The 20,700-nt window shown below is 42.8% G+C and overlaps 1 protein-coding gene across 1 annotated transcript in view; it reads right to left on the bottom strand.

Annotated features, from left to right (window-relative positions):
* The window catches only part of ABCA4 (ATP binding cassette subfamily A member 4), a 140,153-nt gene that overhangs the window by 74,629 nt on the left and 44,824 nt on the right, over positions 1-20,700 (bottom strand). Inside the window, exons 12-15 of the mRNA XM_072997977.2 lie at positions 17,430-17,627; positions 10,884-11,089; positions 9,125-9,301; positions 2,101-2,323 (exon numbers count right to left, since the gene is read on the bottom strand). Coding sequence (XP_072854078.2) covers positions 2,101-2,323; positions 9,125-9,301; positions 10,884-11,089; positions 17,430-17,627 — 804 coding nt within the window. The remainder of the gene's footprint in view (positions 1-2,100; positions 2,324-9,124; positions 9,302-10,883; positions 11,090-17,429; positions 17,628-20,700) is intronic.

Raw genomic sequence — 20,700 nt, 5'->3', positions numbered from 1 at the left:
CCCCCCATATCTGCAATTTTTAAACTGCCAAAACATGATGCACTGATGCAAACGGATCCTTTTGGAGCAGTAAACCTCAGGCTTTGTCCCTCGGATGTGGAATGCAATCACACAAAATGTGACAACGAGTTTACCTTAACTCCCCAATGAAATGTTGTGATATGGAGTGGGTCCTTTGTATTTATTCTAGAGTAGGCTGGGGGACTTATGCCCCCCTCCCCTGATGCTGCTGGACTGCAGTTTTTGTTACACAATGAATTTGCTGGCAAAGGATGATGGAAGTTGAAACCTAAATTGCGACAGAATCACAAACTGCTGCAGACAAAACAGAGGAGAAAGACGTAGATATTCCTTTCTTTTTTAAAAAAGAGTACTTGGTCAAGCAAGTGTGTTTTAAAATGTGTGTTTGAATACTGTTAATTCCTTCCTAATTTTATAGCAGAGTAAAGTGTTTCTAGCATCTTATCATGTTGTCTTTGTCAGGAGAAATTTCCCAGATGCTATTTATTCAGATACGTATTCCTGGCAAAAGTCAAATGTTTTGGGAACAATCCTCATTTCAGACATTCATTAACAGAAATCTATTGGGAGTCATCCTACAAATTTAACACTTATCTTACGCACCTATCAGAGGAGCTTTTTTGTTCTGTTTCACCAGCCTCAAGACTTGATAGCACTGAGGGACACTGTGCATGTAACAGAATGCTCAGCTAGCCCGGGAATAATTGGGCACGTTTCCGTAGTCTAATCTATTATAACTTTGATGAGACCCAAAATGTGTATTCATCCTCTAAGAACTGGGATTCTACCTCTCCTCTTCTTTACCTTCTTCCTTGATTGTGGCCACCACTGTGCCAGCGGAGACAGAGATCTTCAGGAAATGAGACTCAGCACCCATATCATGGTGGGCAACGTGAAGTCCTCTAGCTGTTGTTGGACTGCAGCTCCCATCAGTCTTAGCTCACATTGGCAATGGTGATGGTGATGGATGTTGTAGTCCAACATCTGGGGGAGGGGCTCAGTCATCTGTCCTTGATTTATATAATGCTGTCTAGAGCATTCAAAGTGCTACAAAGGTACAATTTTCTCTCAGTGAGATAGACTACTGAAATGGAGGCGGATAGATTTTGGTATTTTTTTCTCTGCTGTCACTTCCACAGCAAGGGCCAATCAGCACTTTGCAAAGCAATGTCTGGTTGTCACACATTCACTTGTACATGATGGGGAAAGCTGAACAAGCCGGAGAGTAAGCTATTTATTTATTTATTTGTTTGTTCATTTGTTCGTTCATTCATTCCTTTGTTTATATACACATCACTTTTCTCCTAAATGATCACAAAAGACTGTGCAGATTAAAGTTTTTAAAAACTGAAAATAAATGCCTCTGTGTTGAAGGGCATTTGAATGCTTTGCCTCTCTGTGCACCCACATTAAGTAATATTGTAACACCCCCTCACCCAATCTCCCCAAGATATACCGGATAGTGATAAATGTCCACTACTTGTTTATTGTTGCTCAGTTATCATTATCCGCTGGTTCTCCACAGGGTATCAAATTATTATTTATAGATGAGGCTTTTGCAACTGTGCAATCGTTTGCAGACATTTTACAGGAAGTCCTTCCGTTTTAAACTTCCTCTGTTTTTCCCCTACTTCTTCCATCTTTTTTACCCATTAGGGGGTGGTGGTGGTGAGAATATATGCCTAGTGTCTTTTGATTAGTAGCACTTGGAACCCTGTGTCCAGAGGGGAGAAAATACTCCATAATCTGGTTCAAAAAGAAGGCTTCTTAGGGTGAACAACACATTTAAAAACGTGACCTGTCAAGTCTAATCCAACCTGAGGCATTCGTCAGGAAGGCAATTTTAGGAGTTTCAGGAGGGAATTTATTCGTCTCTGTCAAGTACTGATGCTGCCTTTGGGGGCTACTTAAAGGAATGTGCCTGCTGCTACGTGCTCAAAAAGAGGCCAGACCTCCAGCACTGTCTCCTTCTTTAAAATGTATAGCTCCCATTGTTCCCTGGCAATACCTGCACTGCAAGTGTAAAATGGCACGTCTGGGGAAAAAATGCTGAGCTGCCTACCCTGAGGTGATGCTTACCGTAATGAGTGCTGTCAGGAGAAAGGTGCTCAGAGCCATCATGATAAAGCTGTCTAAGAACCATGTGAACCAGATCACCCCGTTGGTGACCCCTCTGTTCTTCATGGCCTCTTTCAGTCTCATTTCCTTCTCCAGCACGATGCTCTTTACAGTCATAGAGACAGAGTAGATCCAAGCCAGTACCATGAAGATGGGAAAGGAACGGTTCAAAGTAACCATGAACCTGTCCAAACAAGAAATAACATACCAATAATGTAAGTGGCATGAAAGGAAAGGAGATTACACACACACACACACACACACACACACACACACACACACACCACACACACACACACACACACACACACACACACACACACACACACACACACACACACACACACACACACACACACACACACACACACACACACACAAAACTTATGATAACACTAATAGCATTTTCCAGGCAAGTGAGATGCTCAATCATAATCATCATAAACTCAGACCTGCAGAGATGGAAGGGACCCCATGGATCATTGAGTCTCGCTCCTATCAAGAAGGTTCAGTGGGGGAATCAAACTCCCAACCTCTGGCTCCACAGCCAGATACATAAACCACTGAGCTATCCAGGGTTACACCATTGCAATTGCTCAGCTTCCATGGGCCAAGCTCTATCCTCTGAGCCTTCGTCCAATAATCTATCAACCAGAGCTCTCTCTCTACGATTTAAAATAGTCTAACTGTTATTCCCTCTCTTTAGGGTCAAATGAAGCTATAGGCAAGGAATTGCAGTGGGGCTCCTTGGTACCCACCATTAAACTATGAACCTCACAATTCTTTGGTGGAAGCCATGAAATTTATATTATTACTAAAATTAAAATAAACATGGAGTATAAATATTCCTTTAAGCCAAGGATGGGAATTTAGGCGTGAAATGCCCACTTCTATTTCAAAGTTTAACTAATATACATTACTTAAAGCTGAGACTATATCTAGAACAGAGGGGCAAGGAATGCCATCTCCCAAGTTTTAGAACCACAGAGGATGCAAAAACCTCCAACCACCATTTCCCATCATTGGGGAAGCCCATGACAATCTCTCTTGAGAAGGATAAAGCAGAAGAAAACACGAGTGGCCACCCAAATCTGATTCCATTCATGCAATGTAAAAAAAATGTCCTTTCCATACCCAGTAAAACAATTGTTAACGTGTTTATTGACTGTAGAATTGAAATGCCTATGTATGTATATCTGGGTAACATTAAGGTATCTACCAGGCTATTCTTAATGAGAAAATTTCAGCAGGCTAGAAGTTGAGGTTTGTTTGTTTGTTTGTTTGTTTGTGTGTTTATTTATTTATTTATATCCGGCCTATCTAGTCAGCTCAGGACCACTCTAGGCAGCTAACAAACAAAGAATAATAAAAGAAAACATACAGTGGTGCCTCGCTTAACGAGTGCCTCGTTTAGCGATGAATTCGCATAACGATGTGTTTTTTAGAAAATAATATGCACCGTATAACGATGTTTCCTATGGGCGATTTTCGCTTAGCGAAGTTTGGGACCATGCTTCGCATAACGAATGCGATTTTAGGTCCCCTGCTTCACTTAACGATGTTTCTTTTTTCAATTTAAAAAGTGTCTTAGAAGGGTCAAAAACGGTTCTAAATGCTTGGATTCGTTAGAGGACCCCCTAAGTCATGTGCAAACCTGATTTGGCTTTGATCTGACTTTTCGTTAATTTATGGTGAATTTTTTTTTCCGGCCCATAGGAACCAATGGACCTGTCAAAATCTGACAGCTCCATGCTTTCCTATGGGGGAGAAAACAATTCACCATAAATTAATGAAAGTTCAGATCAAAGCCAAATCAGGTTTGCACACGACTTAGGGGGTCCTCTAACGAACCCAAGCATTTAGAACAGTTGGTGAGTCTTCGTTAATTTAGTGTGAATTTTTTCTTCTCCCATAGGAAACAATGGAGCTGTCAGATTTTGACAGCTGTCAAAAGTTGGGGGAAAAAAATTCACCATAAATTAATGAAAAGTCAGATCAAAGCCAAATTAACTTTTGCATCTGTTTTAGAGGGTGCAGAAGCTAATCCAAGCATTTAAAACCATTTTGACCCTTTTATGACACACTTAAATTTGCAAAAATTGACTTCGCAAAGCCATTGAAATGTATTGAGTCAGCTTCAATACATTCCAATGGAGGAAACATTGTATCGTTTAACGATGTTTCCTATGCGTTTTTTCACTTAAGGACGGCAATCCGTGCCTATTGGAAAGGATTAACCGGTTTCCAATGCATTCCTATGAGAAATGGTGTTTCACATAACGATGTTTCACATAACATTTTTTTTTTGAACCAATTAAAATCGTTATGTGAGGCACCACTGTATATAAAACAGCATAAATAATAAAAACTTTGCAAAAGTAGAAAACAGTGGAAAGGGGAAGGAAAGGAACATCAGGAATTGTCTGGCGGGAAGGCCTGCCGGAACATCCATGTCTTCAATTGATTTTTGAAGATACCCAGCGAGGGAGCCCCGCGAATCCCAGGAGGTAGATTATTCCAGAGGCGAGGAGCCACCGCCGAGAAGGCCCGATTTCTTGTCTTCTCCTTCCAGGCCTCCCTCGGCATTAGGCTCCTCAGCCTCACCTCCTGGCTCGCACGAGTGACACGGGTAGATCTTGGTGGGAGTAGGCGTTCCGCCAGATATCGAGGCCCTAAACCGTTTAGGGCTTTATATGTAAGCATCAACACTTTGAAGTCGATGCGGAAACGGATGGGCAGCCAATGCAATGCAGCCAGAGAGGGCGAGATGTGTTGGAATTTTTTCACTCCACTGAGTAGTTTGGCCGCCGCATTCTGCACCACCTGTAGTTTCCGCAGCAACCTCAAAGGCAGCCCCACGTAGAGCGCATTACAGTGGTCTAATCTTGAGATTATTTCCCGCCAGCAGTTTTAGACATGTTATATAATTGTTCACTGTCCTACAAAGGGCAATGAACCATTCCTCCCCCTATCCTCCTCACTCATAGGTAGCAATTTTACTCTGTGGCTCAACCTGCAATATAGCCAGAGCCCTGTGAACAACGACTTACCCTTCTTAAAAGCCTTAACCAGGGGCAGAGTCTGCCACTTCTCCCTGTCTAGATGTCTCCATGCTGATACCATCACATCAGCACAGAGAAAGGTAGCAATTAAAGGAAGACAAAAATAAACCCACATTGCCGTGTTTATGGGATGATCACTCACTGTTATTTCTGTCCTAAGGAGCAGGGAGGGGCACAAGTGGAGCTAAAGGTAAGATTATTGCAGAACAGCATAAACCAGAGACAAAAGGGAGACGTCAAAAGGGCAGGGAGTAGAAGGGCAGAGGTTCAGGATTTCTTGCACTAGCCTCTAAGTACGATCTCTACTGTATACATGAAGAAATAAAAGTAGGTGTTTTTTTTAAGAATAAACTGTGGCTGTGCCATTTTTGGCAGAAAAGGAATACATTTTGCCAGTTGAAATGATGAGAGGTTAAGTAAAGTGAGGTGGATGCTTCAGGCAGCAGATGGAGACTGCAGGTGAGGTGTTAGAAAACAGAGCTCTGTACGCCACCCAGGTGGTCTTGGAGAAAATATACTATGGGAAAAAAGCAAATGGAACTGTGGGGAAGTTGGGATTCTCTGGGTCAATTTGTTTCAGCCAACCACACAGGAGTCAGCAGAGGGAGAGGGGAAGAAATTGACATTCAGCCTTGTCTTCCACTTGCTGTACGAATCCTATCCTCTCCATACCTAGTGCATGGGTCTCCTTGTTTCCCCCTCCCTCCCTCCCTTCCTTTTAAATGCTTGTTGTCTTAGTGCTGGGACAATGAGGTGACCAGAGGGTGGTGGTGGTGGTGGTGGGGAAATAAGAAATCAGTAAAGAGAGGAGGAAGAGGAAATTTTCAATCAGCCTTGCTTCGAGCTTGTTAAGGTTGTTCTGCTCCAGCTGTCTGGATTTGCAGGAAGCTACCTTAGTAAGTCCAGGCTGACTCAAAGCTTCCTCCCTCATTTCTCTCTCTCTCTCTCCCCTCATGATTTCTTGCTCTCTCTCTCTCTCTTTTCTCTTCAGTCATGCACCTATCATCACACAAGGGCAGCAAGTGGAAGGAAGGAAGGAAGGAAGGAAGGAAGGAAGGAAGGAAGGAAGGAAGGAAGGAAGGAAGGAAGGAAGGAAGGAAGGAAGGAAGGAAGGAAGGAAGGAAGGAAGGAAGGAAGAGAAGGCAATTCAAATGGTTGATGGTTTCTTCACTGCCGTTTCCCTCACTGCTGCTGTAACCAGATGCAATGGCTTCAAGCAGAATGGCTACAAATCTCATCCACATCAGCTCAAGTGAACTCACTGCCTGAACCAATGCAAAAGCATTGGATTCTAAAAGAGTAGAAGTAGAGGAAAAAAACTACAGATTTGTGGGTGGGTGGGGGAGACTCCAGGTTGATTCACATTGACTTTTACGTCATGTTGTGTTGTTGCTCTGTGCCTTTAAGCTAGAACTGATTTACAGCGACCCTAACAATTAAGTCAAATGATTAGGAAGTGGTTTTACCAGTTCTACCCCCAGTGAATTTCCATGACGAAGCAGGAATTCAAAGCCTGGCCTCTGTAGTCCTAATCCACTACTCTACCCACTACACCACATGAGGTGTCCATACATTGTGTAATCAGTGGAAAATAATGCAAAATTGACCATTCCAGTCCCAGAGCATTTCTAGCATTACATGTCAATATAGTACTCTCTAATTTGGATTATGCCCAAGTTTATATACACTATAGCTGTATGAGAATGGTTTGTAGTTGCTTCATCGGTGGAGTGTTGTTTTATACATGGAACTGTTTTTCACATAGGGAAATAGTGTAGATGTGAAAATGATTAGGGAATCTCTCTTGCTATAACATACCAAGACATGATAAACAATTGAGAAGAATTCTTCTGTCTGTGGTGTTATGAATGAGCATAAAGGATCTTTTACCCAAACAGAGATTATCTCCAAGTAGGAAATACAGCACACATGAAAAGGCTCTCACCAATTTTATGCCCACCATGGTAATTAGTTAAAATTAATAAATTCCTATTTAAATACCCTCACCCTCATTTTGAAGGCAAACAGTTGGTAAGTAGAGTTCATACTTTCACAATATCATACTTGGGCCACAGGGCTCCCTCTCTTCAAAGGTGCCATCTTCACCAATATCCAGATCACAATGCCTGGCTGCTGTCCAATGCCTACACACCATGGTACAGTTTGGGGGAAGCTACAACTTTGAAACAACTCTGCTCATGGAATTATGAAAAATGAGATAAGTTGGATCTCTCCTCTTTACATGTTGAACCTACGCTCTCGATGTAGCTCTTTCTTTTATAAAGAGCTTTGACACTCTCACAATGGAATAAAACCAGCTAAAGCTGATCTCTTCCTTGTATGTAAAGAGGTGACCTGGGGTTGAGGATGATTGATGATAAAGTAAAGGAATGTGAAACCTCTGGCGACAGCTAGACCCCTGCTTGATCCCTAATTCTGTAACCTGAAAAGTTCATTCTGCCTGTAACCTCAGGGCTGCTATACTTGAAGTACATTTGAAAAAAGTGAAAGAAAACAGAGATGGTAGGTTTCTGTTAAGGTCTGATTCACCAAATTCTTATTTTGGGCAACCATGACTCTGTTCTCTGTCCCATATCCTGATCCATACCATAGTCACAGACAGCAGAGTCCCAGAAGGCTTCTAGTGCAACTGTGAAACAATTACAGGTATTTGATACATTTTGGTACCCATATTAACTCCTTTCAGTTGTTGTGATGTGTGTGAACTGAATGCCAGAGGAGGGTCCTTAGCGTCACTGAGGTCACTCTCTCTTGAGCAAAGAACAAGAAACCGAAGACTGTATCAATGAATCAGGACACTGAAAAATCAGGGTTTGAACCCATGCAGGGAACATCCTTGAAAAGCAGAAGCTCCCCTCTTCAAACTGTCAACCACTATGTATAGGAGAGTGACAGAGGCATGAACAGATGAGAGTGGGGAGGGGTGGGGCAGCACATTCCCTCTCCTTATGTACAGAAAGCACACCTGTCAAACATACAGTACTGAATAGGGTTATTTTCAAGACATCCTTGTGAGAAAAGAGAAACTGAAAGATACAGACTGGCCCGAGGCTAACCAGAGAGTTTCGTATCCAAGGATGGGTTTGAACACACACCTCTCTTCTTCATGTGAGCTTCTCCCAAACTAGACGGTTTGGGCTGCAATGCCTACTATTTGCAGCGGGTGCTGTCCACTCTGACTACTGTTGGCACTTTGAGACTTGCAGGTCAAAAACTGTGGAACACCACCAGCAGCTTCATAGGTATAGTCTCTGGCTTCCTGATTTGCGGGGGGTGGGTGGGTTTCCCAGGTGCTCAAGTGCCTACACTGTGTCAATAGATATGTGAGATGAAAATATAGTACAGTACTGTAATATGGCCTCAATGTTGAATGCTGTCCAGATACAGATAAAGGCTCTGACTGCATGTAGGAGCACAGAACAGTTTCTGAAGAGAAATCTATCCTTTCTTGGAGTTCTTATAAAATGCAAAAGGAATTGTGGATGTGATTTATTTGTAATTTTAATCAGCACTTTCTCCACACGGGGGATTTTTTCTTTTTTAAAAAGCTGCTCTAAATTCTGCAACTTCTGCTGGACTCTCCTGCTGTGAATGAGTCAACAGATGGTTGTTTTTCAGTGGAAGTTAGGTCAGATCTAAAGTCTTCCTTTTTGTTCTCTGGTTTCGGTATTAAAATAGTACAAGGCTTTGTTTTCTGTTCCTGACTGCTTATCACAGACTTAACCGAGACAGCACAACTCCTTGGGGTGGGAGGAATTTTAATACTTTCATCCTAGGATTTCTCTAGCTTTTCAACAAGATCAAAGGCAAAGGAGCTGAGCCTGCTATAAAACCCAGTGTGCCACCCAGCCAGCCACCCAATTAGTTATCCAAACGAGACCATTTGGGCTGATCTTACTTACACATCATCTACAAAGCAGGGATATGGCATTTGTTGCAGGTAAATCCCGGGAGGCACTTCAACTCCAGTCTGGGTCTTGATAATCCCATGCTCAATCATATCTTGTAGGTATGCAAACCCTCCCCAGATGTAACGCAAGTCATCCACCGGGTCAGCTCTTGGCCCGGGATCCCAATACCTGTGAAGGCAAAGCACCCAGTCAGCCTATATGGGTGAAGGAAATGTGTGAGTGTGTGAGTGTGTATCTACATGCTTGTGCATGTGACTAGTATAAAAATTACAAGAACCAGAACTCTACAGGCCAAATAGCGCATTATGGTGATTATGTGGGTTTGGCCCTGAGTATAATTTCTCTTTTAATAAATAGCTCACAAGAACAGCCCTTTCATTAGGAAGACTGAGGCAAGCTGCCTCAAATAACAGCTATTGTGGGCCAAGAATGGCAGTCCCCTAACCATTCCTCTTGAGCCTCTTCAGAAGTGCATAGTTGTCATATAGCCTGTCCTAAACCCACTGAATTTGTCTGCTTCCAGTTTTGTTAACACCTTTAGAATAGAGCATGTAGCCCTGTCCCTCCTCCATCATCAAATTTCCCAAGGCTGTTCTTTGTGTGTAGAGCTTACACACAAACACCAACCTGTCCATATCAGGCTCTTTGAGCATCACATGCAGAAAGCGACAAAGCTTTTGGTCTAGGCACTCCGAAACATGCTGATGAAACTGGGTATGCTAATGTCTGAATAGGGCTTGTTTCACTGTAGTATTGAAGGACATTTCTAGTATCCATCCAGGTATTTTCTCTAAAGAGGTAGGGCATCTCCTTGTCCTGTACTTAGGGTAACAGAACATCATGAATCAGTCTTGAAAGCCAGAATAGGAAAACATGATCTGGATTAGGGTCCTTGTGTGGAGAATAGAGAGACTATAATCATTTAAGCCCCACTACAGTCCCAACCTGATATTTCAAATTTCATTACCACACCACTGTTTGTGGTATCATTACAACCCTTATGTTACACACAGAACAGCGCTGTTTGCAAAAGTGGCCAGAAATATTCAAGCTAATTTCCTGAAAGCCATCGCAATCAATTGTGCAGGGGACTCCCAGATATGAAGTGTCTTTTATTATCTTATATGTCCTTGATGTTATCATGTTTTTATTTGTTCAGATTTTTATTTTAAACAATTGTGATAGCTTTTAGCTAATACAATAAACTTGAACTTGGAACTACTACAGCAGAGATTGGATAGTTATGTTTAGAAAGAAATTTCTCATATAACATATGAGAAACCTCCAGGTTAGCTCACTGATGTTAGTATTAACATTCAATGCTTTTTAGAAAAACATTTAACAGCTGATGTTAAGAAAACGGCCTAAAATTTGAAAGAAAAATCCCCCCAAATGTCATGAGAAAAATCAAGGTAGATGTTACTGATTATTATGCATAAACATAATCATGGTACTCTTTTCCCCTTTATTTACAAAAAAAGAATGGCTTTATACACTCATCATCCTGACAGTCACATGCTATTGACAACTCCATTGCTTCCAAGATCTTCACAAAATAATAGCAGAATGTCATTTATTTAGCTCCTAGTATGTTCACCTCTGTGAGCACCACTGAGGTGCTATTTCTTTGCTGTCCAAGTGACATAGTTCTATTCTGGCTCTAATCCCTCTGGGCCCAGTATCATACCCCAGAGTCAAATCTTGGGCCTTGCTTGTTTCCATATACCGCGAGAGGAAAGACTACCATCACCTGTCTTTTATCTTGTTTGTTTTCTCTACTGCATCTATATCCATACGAATCTTGTATTTCACATGTGGCGGCAGCTGGCTGGCTGCTGGATCCAAATCAAGAAAGACAACAGCAGCCCAAAATTTGTTTTCCTCCAGAAGGCAGAGAGCACGATCTGTCACCTCCGTTTCATCAGCTTGGCCTTCAAATTTATCAAGTGTCAAACACTGCAGGTAGTAATAGAGGCGCAAGACATATCAGAATAAGATAGCAAGACAGATATGTAAATATATAGATATGCATCTGAGCCCTGCACCCACTGTTACATTGGTACAATTTATGCAACACTAAGGAAAACGGGCTCACTTTCATTTTATTGCTTTTATTCCACTGGGCATGCAGGAAATCCTTCCTCTGTCATGGTCTCTGCTGACCATGAAATCTGTTGGTAAGGCCCACAATCCAGCAGCATACACAGCCAGAGCCAAGACAGAGACACTGCCAAATTTGGCAGGGTTTGCAAACTGGGCTAAGGAGCACAAGAAACAAGGCTGAGTTCTGTGTAATAGCCCTTGGGGTAGAAGGTTCTCACTCCTCCTCTAAAGCTACATTGGCATTATACACTGAAACTTGCCCGAAATAGGATTAAATGACGTTATTTCCACCCTACAACAATGCTGAGGTATTATTTTCACATTCTCTCCTAATCTCCTCAGCAAGGGTTCAGTTAGTGAACCCACAAGTCATCTGCTGTGAAAAGAACCAAGGGAAAAGGCAGTCCAGTTGCCGTTAGTGCATTAGTGGTTTGAAATAAATGTGAGCTTGATTCCTTTTTTAAATTATGCCCAAGAGGGAATTTGCCTTTTTTTACGGTGGTTGCAAAATAGGTTCACATCTTTATTGAACTATCCACCAAAGCCCTATAATTCCATTTTTGACCTTCACTGTCAGTCCAGACCCAAACAGCAGACCTGTGAAGCTCAGATTTGTTTGGTATTGCTTTAAACTTGCCTAAAATCAATCTTTTAATGTCCATTACCCAAGTTTGGAGAGGGAATTTTGAAGAACCTCGTGAACTGTTTTTGCTCTAATCAAACAAAAAAATTGTGTGTCATCAGCAAAAATTATTACCCCCTGCTCAACCCTAAATTGAAACTATCTTACATTTGTAAAGTACAAGTCCCCTAAATCTGCCCCTTCCTAATCTTATTATAACACTGAAATTACACATAGAACTGTGATCACAAGAAGAGCAAAAACGGCCATAATTGAATTCAACATTTAAGACTTTAAAGGAAATATCATCCAGTGATTCAGAGACTAAACAGAGTAATTTGTGGAGAACAACTGGCAGACAGGTCATTAGGTCCTGGCTTGATTAGGAACTCACCATCAAGGTAACATGCAAAGGACACCAAAGCTGAAGACTTAATCTCAGTAAATAAACAGAAGGATGGATGAGTGTGAACTCACTGCCATCAGCATAGAGCTGGGAGATCAAACAATAGCAACAGACAGAGAAGTAGGGATGGGGGCATGTGGAAAGGGACATTGAAAGAAATGGGTACACAGTTCTGATCAACTCCATCTTCGAGTGCCCTGTCCTTCTAAAAGCATACAAAAATCCTAAACTTGTAAAAGCAGCTAAAATTAGGTCATTCATAGATGCAAATCAGGAAAGATGCCCAGAAAGCATACATATCTTGTAAGAATGTGAAGTGTGACCGAAGCTCACTGTGTCTTGAACGTGGAATACAGAGAAATGACGGAAACAAAACTAAATCACAGTGAGCGAACAGGGAATGACAAGAGGCTGACAAAACTCTGCTACACAGTATTAACCTTCAGGCAGCTATTCTAACAGCTCTGTAAAGTAGATCTATCCCAGCATTGTCTTTTGCATATTACAGATGTGACAGGATCTATAGACTGTGCACCAAGCCCACCAAGTAGGGTAGATCTGATATAAATCAAATCAGTTTATAGTTATATTTATAGTTAAAAATGGATTTTGTTTGACAATTCAAATTTGAAAAATTGATTTAAAAAAAATTAAATTGTGATTTAAATTGTGATTTAAGATGATTTAAAAAAAAAAAAGCATTGATTTTTATCCACCCAATGAGTTCCTAGCCAAGCCAGGATCTAACTTGGTGAGTTTTTGCCTGTGGCATAAGACTTGTTTTACTACACATTTCCTGCAATGAATAGCCTTCATCTGACATTTAATCAACTTCCAGTGTACAGCCACAGAGAAAGCAATTGTGAATGGTAAACACAACATGGTTAGGAATCTAGGAAAACCGACTCATATTTTTCCAACTAGCCGATGCTTCCTAACTCAAAAAATAAGGAAGGCCTTATCACATTCTGATCTTGGCAAGTGAGGTGACAGTATTCAGTTCCTAAACTGACTGGGAAGAAATCTATTTAATTACCTCATTTCACAGAAGGCCACAAAGCTAAAGTGTTTGATCTTATCTCCTTGATGATCTCTTGCTGGGCAGCAACCAACAATTACTGTACATCAAAGTCCTCACAGACAACTTGTTATTTAACAGGCTGACTTATCTGAAATGTAAAGTCTTATTTGTTTAGCTTTGTTTAGCCTTGCCCTCTAGAGAAATGTTTGCTATTATGCTGAAAGAAATGAAAAATACCCTCTTCATACAAATAAAGTTCTAACTCCTGTCCTCTGAAGATGCCGGCCTCAGAGACTGGTGAAACGTTAGGAAGAAAAACCTCCAGAACAGGGCCAAACAGCCCGAAAAACCTACAACAACCATCAGATCCCAGCCATGAAAGCTTTTGAGAATACATTCCTATTTTAACCTGGATTGATGATACTTTTGAAGATACCTTGACCTTTGGAAGGATATATGGAGGGCATATTTTTTAATGGATACAATAACAATATGTACTTAAATTATTAATGTTCTTACAGTGCAGATATGGAAGAAGAAGAAGATATCTGATAGTGCAATTCAACTTTGGAAACTAAGGCTTAAACTATACACAATGATAAGTCCCATAAATGGTTCCATTCGAGATATTTTTTCTAACCCAAAGATGGGTGTAGAATAGATTATCAGTGAGATAAGAATTGTTTAGCTATTCCACTGCATGTCAATGTAAATCAAAATCTCTTCCTCTAACCTGTGTTTTGTCCCTCAGGGGAGAAATACTATCCCGACCACAACAGAATACCCCACCCAAACTATATATCACAAAGAGTTGACCTATAACTGTAGTAGGAGCCTGATCATGCTCAATGCACTTTCTGATTCCCCCCCACCCCATTTTAACAAAAGTGCCATGTGATTAGCAGTTTTTGAAAGCCTATTTAACACTCTACTGAACAATGGCACGGACAATTTGCTCAAAAACCAAAAGGCCAAAGAATCTTTGGGCAAGCAAATTGACCACAGCTGTTTTTTAGCTGGAGGACAGCAAGTGCTGTTACCTGGTGGCGGCTGTGTGTCCCCTGGCTGCTCCCAACATATGGTGACCCTCATAGGACTTTCATAGTATGTGAGATATTAAAGAAGTGGCTTATCTTTGCCACTCTCCACTGTATTTCCAACAGGAGGAGGTGGTAGTAGTAGTAGTAGTAGTAGTAGTAGTAGTAGTAGTAGTAGTAGTAGTAGTAGTAGTAGTAGTAGTAATGATAATGATAATAATAATAATGATAATGATGATGATGATACTACTACTACTACTACTACTACTACTACTACTACTAATAATAATAATAATAATAATAATAATAATAATAATAATAATAATAATAATAATACAGTGGTGCCTTGCTTAACGAGCGCCCCGTTTAACGAAAAAATCGCATAGCGATGGCTTTGCGATTTTTCCCCATAGGCACCATTTTCCCCCAGCTGAGCAGCGGGAGCTTTGAAGCCCCGCCGCTCAGCTGGGGGAAAATGTCGGCAGTGGGCTGCGGCCTCAGAAGGACCCCGAAGCCACCGTCCCCTGCCGACAATTCCCTTCTGAGCTCTCAAAGGGCCCCCTCCGATATTGGAGAAAGCCCTTTGAGAGCTCAGAAGGCTCTCAGCAGTGGCGGGGGAAGGGTACGGGGGTGTCGAAGGCTTCCAGGCCTTTGCCTGGAAGCCTTGCGGACACCCCCCCCACCCTGTCCCCGCCGCCGGCAGCCTCCCCACGCCGCCTACCCCGGCCGTTCTCGGACGCCTGGAAGTCCGAGAACGACTGGGGAAAGTGGCGCAGGGAGGCTTCAAGCATCGGGGACAGGGTGGGGGTGGGTCGGGAAGCTTGAAGCCTACCCGCGCCGCTTACCCAGGCCGTTCTCGGACTTCCAGAAGTCCGAGAACGGCCTGGGTAAGCGGCCCAGTTAGGCTTCAAGCTTCCCGATCCACCCCCCAGCCTGTCCCCGCCGCTTAAAGCCTCCTTGCGCTGCCTAGCCCAGCCATTCTCAGACACCTAGGTGTCCGAGAACGGCCTGGGTAGGCGGCGCGGGGAGGCTACCGGCATCGGAGACAGGCTGGGGGGTGGACCGGGAAGCTTGAAGCCTCTCCGCGTCGCCTACCCCGGCCGTTCTCGGACTTCCAGAAGTCCGAGAACAGCCTGGGTAAGCAGCGCGGGGAGGCTTCAAGTTTCCCGATCCACCCCCCAGCCTGTCCCCGCCACTTAAAGCCTCCTTGCACTGCCTAGCCCGGCCATTCTCGGACACCTAGGTGTCCGAGAACGGCCTGGGTAGGCGGCGCGGGGAGGCTACCGGCATCGGAGACAGACTGGGGGGAGGACCGGGAAGCTTGAAGCCTCCCCGCGCTGCTTACCCAGGCCGTTCTCGGACTTCTGGAAGTCCCAGAACGGCCTGGGTAAGCGGCGCGGGGAGGCTTCAAGCTTCCCGATCCACCCCCCACCCTGTCCCCGCCGCTTAAAGGGTAACCGGCGGTTGGTGGGATCCAAGGCCGGGATGCCTGAAAGGCATCCCAATCCCACCACCCTCCCCCCGCAGCTTGGATCCGAGCCACGGCGGCGACCCCAGCCATGGCCGGATTCTAGGGAGTCCAGCCATGGCTGAGGTAGCCGCCGTGGGTCAGATCCAAGTCGCGGGGGGAGGGAAAAAACCGGATAATCCGTTCCAATTGGAACGGAGTAACCGGTTTTAAATGCATTCCTATGGGAAATGGTGCTTCACATAACGATGTTTTCACATAACAGTTTTTTTTCTGGAACCAATTAACATTGTTATGCGAGGCACCACTGTAGTAGTAGTAGTAGTAGTAGTAGTAATAATAATAATAATAATAATAATAATAATAATAATAATAATAATAATAATAATAATAATAATAATAATAATAATAATAATAATAATAATAATAATAATAATAATAATAATAATAATAATAATAATGCACATTATCTGTTGAAAAGTTTCCCTTTTTCCAGCATTCATGTGAAGTCTGCCCCACCCATAGCCATAGATCAGACAGATATGGGGCCATTACTCAGCCTTGCCAAGGCACTCCTTAAATTCCTCAGGGAAATCATCCAGCCACTGTTCTCTTCACCTCTCATCTTGTCCCAAGGAAAAAGTGTGCCTTTTCATTACTATTTTTTGTTCTGTTAAAGATACCCGGTCATCAAACCCATCAATGTTCAATTATAAAAAAATTCTCTAATGCTTTACTGTAAGTAGTCTCGTTAAGTACTGAGAAACTGGGAAGTTACACAATTTCAAAACAAGAGGCTATGAGGGGGCTACAAGAAAAAAAGAGATAAATGCACTTTTCAAATGCTTCTATCACAGTCTTCCAAGAATTTCTTGGATTGAGAAGATGGCAGAAGCACAAAAAAGAATGCACAGAGATCAAGAAAACTTGTAATATGCAAAATGCTTGTGTCTTGTAACAAGAAGCAAAACTGCAAATTGTTAACAGCTGATCATTCAAAGTAAGATGGACAGGAAAATAAATAGAGGAAGGAGAAAAATCCATTGTTCAAACAATCTTACAGACTGATTTAAATTTAGGACATAATGGCTTAGAGCTGCCACATTCAAAATCTCAGTAGCCAGAATGCTCTCATGTCTCCAGATGGAGACGTACAAGAAGATGACAAAGAGTTAAAATTCAGCTAATTCTCCCTGCCTCTGCCTCAAAGGACACAGCCTTCATTTGTCTCCCTCCTCCCAGCTTGGGAAAGTTACTGTTTTCCCCAAAACCCCCTGAGTCCCCGAGTATGGCTATGCTCACTGGGGGATTCTGGGTGCTATTGTCCAAAAAATTAGCTTTCCCCAAGTTCTGCCTTCTTCCTTCCTCTCCCCTCCTGTTTTTAATCTAAACCAGTCTCCCAGGCATTGAGACAGATATGGCAGGAGGGAAGTCTTAAGCCTTTCCTATCTGTTAACCTTTTTTCCCTCCTACTTAGCACCCCCTTCCCCAAAGAAAATAAATGTTAGCTGGGAATAATAGGAGTCGTAGTCCAGCCCACTCAGACCAGACTGGGTTGGAGAAGGGATCTATCATGGCCAAGATCATGGTTGTGACATAGCAGGAAATGTACCCATTCTCATGTTGATATCAGCCTTACCTCCAGGTACTGTTGAAGGATATGCATAACCTGGTTGGTAACACTGAAGATATTCCTCCAATCAAAGTTTGCCATCTGTGCCGGTCTTTCCTCTGGCGGCCCATTGAAGAGAAAATTGGTGACATCTTCGGCAGTAAAACCTTCAGAACTCAGCTGCTCATTTAAGAAACCTTTCACTGTAGGGTTTTGCAAGGTGTCCTAAGGGGGAGAGACACTCAGTTTTCTTTCATGCACTATGTTTCTACATGTGATTTAAGTATTATGGAAGCCCATCTTAGAAATTGCAACCTAAGTCACTCTTACAGAGGAACTAAAGGTTCTTGTCCAAACCCATATGCTCAAGCTATCTCTGATGACACAAATCCAGAGGGGGCTTTCCAGGAAGATGTTCCCCTACAAACTTGCTTGTGGTTTAATTTAAATGCCATTACCTAAAACTGATTTGTTCCTAAACTAGCTTCCAGTTTCTTCCATGCTTCCTGTTGTGGGTAATTAATTAGCAAGGGAAGCTTTAAGTACACAACTTAGCTCAGGAATCTGTGATCAGTACCACAAGGAGTCCTTTCAAATAATAAAAATAAAAAAAACTTCTAATTTGCTCCCCACTTTTCTTCCCCTCAGGAACCTAATTCAGAGGGGTAGGAGGAGATGTGTAGTTGCTGCTTCCATCTGACATGTGAGATATTTGCCAAACTACTGCAAAATCCACCAGAAATCTTCCAGTAGATCACATGTGTCAAACCCAAGGTCCGTGGGCCAAATCCGACCCGCTGGGCCATTTCATGTGGCCCCTACAGTGTTGCCTGCTAGCGTGCAGTATAATACAATATGCAGGCACTTATTCGGTCACCCATAATGCTCCACAAGGATGCTGGGAATCCGCCCAGCGGGACTTCTAATCCCAGCATTCCAAGCAGCGAAGAGTCAGAAAGTGCAGCCACTTGGGTGGCGTACAGCGTCTTGGGAAATGTAGTCCTCACTGTTGCCCAATCCTGTTCCTGAGGCTCCTGGCGAGGACTGTTTGATGGCATCGCCATCTTAACTCAGCCTGATTTCTGAGCATTCAGGAGACTAAGCAGTCAGGAAAGTGACAAAAACAGCCTTAAATCCCCATCTGGATTCAACGACAGGAGAATAATAAAAAGATTATAGGTAATTTCTCCTTACGAATTACAGAGGAGGGCTTAGATTCCACAGTGACACAGAGGGCTGCCTTCCAGCCCCCTCACTTTAGACAAGCCCCCTCTTGTTCTGCTGAGATCACTCCATGATCCTGGGAGGGAAGCATTCAGGTGTAGGGAAAGAAGATGGATGGATCCGTCTACCAAATTCCCACGAATTTCTGCTCCCCTCTCCACCAGCATGTGTCTGCTGGAAAGATGGGTGGGGGAGCAGCCAGGATAAACTGGCTTCTGTTTTGAAGATAAGCGCTGGCAATAATGGGTTTCAGACCTTGCTTGGCTGCCACGGTATAAATTGTTTTGCCGCTTGGCTTTTGGTAAGGAGAAAAATCACATATGGGCACGCACGTGCACACACACACAACTTGGCAAGGCAAGGAGGGGGCTGAACTCTGCAGCTGGCCTCTGACAGAAGCTGGACCCTGCAGGTGGGTGGCAACATTAAACACGGAGGACCTTTCCCCTTCCCACGGCTACTGGTCCTTCTTTGAGGGTGTTCAGTCCAGAGAAACAAGCTAAACCTTCCCCTCCCTCTCTGGAGAACAAGGCACCTAATAAATTTAAAGAACCCACAGGTCCTGGGCTCACTGCAGAGATGTTATTTGCCACCATGAATACAGTCCTTGTCCGAAGGATTAAGGCTAAATTTCAAGAAATTGTACAATAGTTGTACACCTGAATATCTGCTTGCCATTATTTCTAGACTTTGATCATAAGACTTTTACTTTCAGAGCTAGTTACTACTTAACGTTATTACTAAAACCACTCATAATCAAATGAGGAGGATTATATCTAAGATAATAAAGAGTAGATACATTTATATAGTCTTACAGATACAACTAGCCCTTTGAGGGCAACCATAATGACAATTCGGCCCAAGATGAAATTGAGTTTGACACCTCTGCTGCAGATGTTGGTCCACCTTCTGCCCATATCTGCTCCAGAGACTTGGCTTGCACATCTAGACAGCTCTTCATTCCCTCTGCAAAATCATCCTGTTTATTCCCATGCAGATATTTGTTCCAATTCTCTCATCCTCTTTTGGAAGCGTGTGTGCTCCATGCTTGTACCTAAGACTTCCCCAATTCTCAGGCAAAAATTCACAAGCTGTTTTTAAACTCCATATTTCTGAAGACTGAAAAAGTTTCTTTTTCATTTACCACTGGATGAATCACAGTGGGGGAATGCTCAGAAAGAATATATTTGATGAGGGTTGCAGGTCAACTCTAGATAGATAGCTGAATGTAGGACTGGGGCAGTCAGGTAATAAGGCAGTAACCTTTCATGCAAATTAAGAGAAGCCCAACTTTTCCTCTATCTAGCTACAATTCAATTACCATATGGGTGCAGCAAAGTTCAGTTATAACCAGCGATGCTCAGTGCAACCACAGAAGATACAGTCTTACCTATGGATGATAAGTCTTTCAAAAGCTGTTAGCATTGACAGTTAAATCTCTACCTATTCAATGGTGGTGCAGTGATAAATCTGGAAAAGTTGGTGATCATCTCAACAGTCCACACAGACACCTTCTCCTCAGAGAAAGTCCCCAAATGCTGCATCAGACCAGAGCAATAAATGAAGAGGTCTGTTGTAAGCCCTTGGCTCTTAATGGCTGACTGAAGACCAAACTCCTATCAAATACTTTGTATTACAGCAAGAATGGCTTGCAAAAATTACTGGTGCTAGAATAATCATATTTCTCCCAGCTACTATGGGCTTTGCAGTTGAATTCAGAAGGAACTGCACAGCTTAAGGCAGTGAGGTGGAATGGAGGCAGTGGCAGATGATGTCATAGTCTCTGGTAATCAGAAAGCCCCGGGCAAGTTCTGCAAATTTTGTTTCCAGTTCCCCAATTCTCATTATAGATTCTATCTAACTAAAAGACAATGAGGATAAATAATAGTATCCTTTTGAGTTGCAGCAGATATTTCATAGAATCACAGATGTGGAAGGAATCTTCTAGTCCAACTCCCTACTCAATGCAGGGATCTAAATGCAAGATACACCTCCAGAATCCCTCACAGATGGTCATTCAATTATGAAATATAGTATAGCTACCTTCTACTGAGTTGGGCTTTGGCCCATCTAG

This window comes from Pogona vitticeps, chromosome 4 (assembly GCF_051106095.1).
Source record: "Pogona vitticeps strain Pit_001003342236 chromosome 4, PviZW2.1, whole genome shotgun sequence".
Classification (NCBI taxonomy): Eukaryota; Metazoa; Chordata; class Lepidosauria; order Squamata; family Agamidae; genus Pogona; species Pogona vitticeps.
The sequence above is the reverse complement of the archived record's forward strand: the minus strand, read 5'-3'. Positions and strand labels throughout refer to the sequence as shown.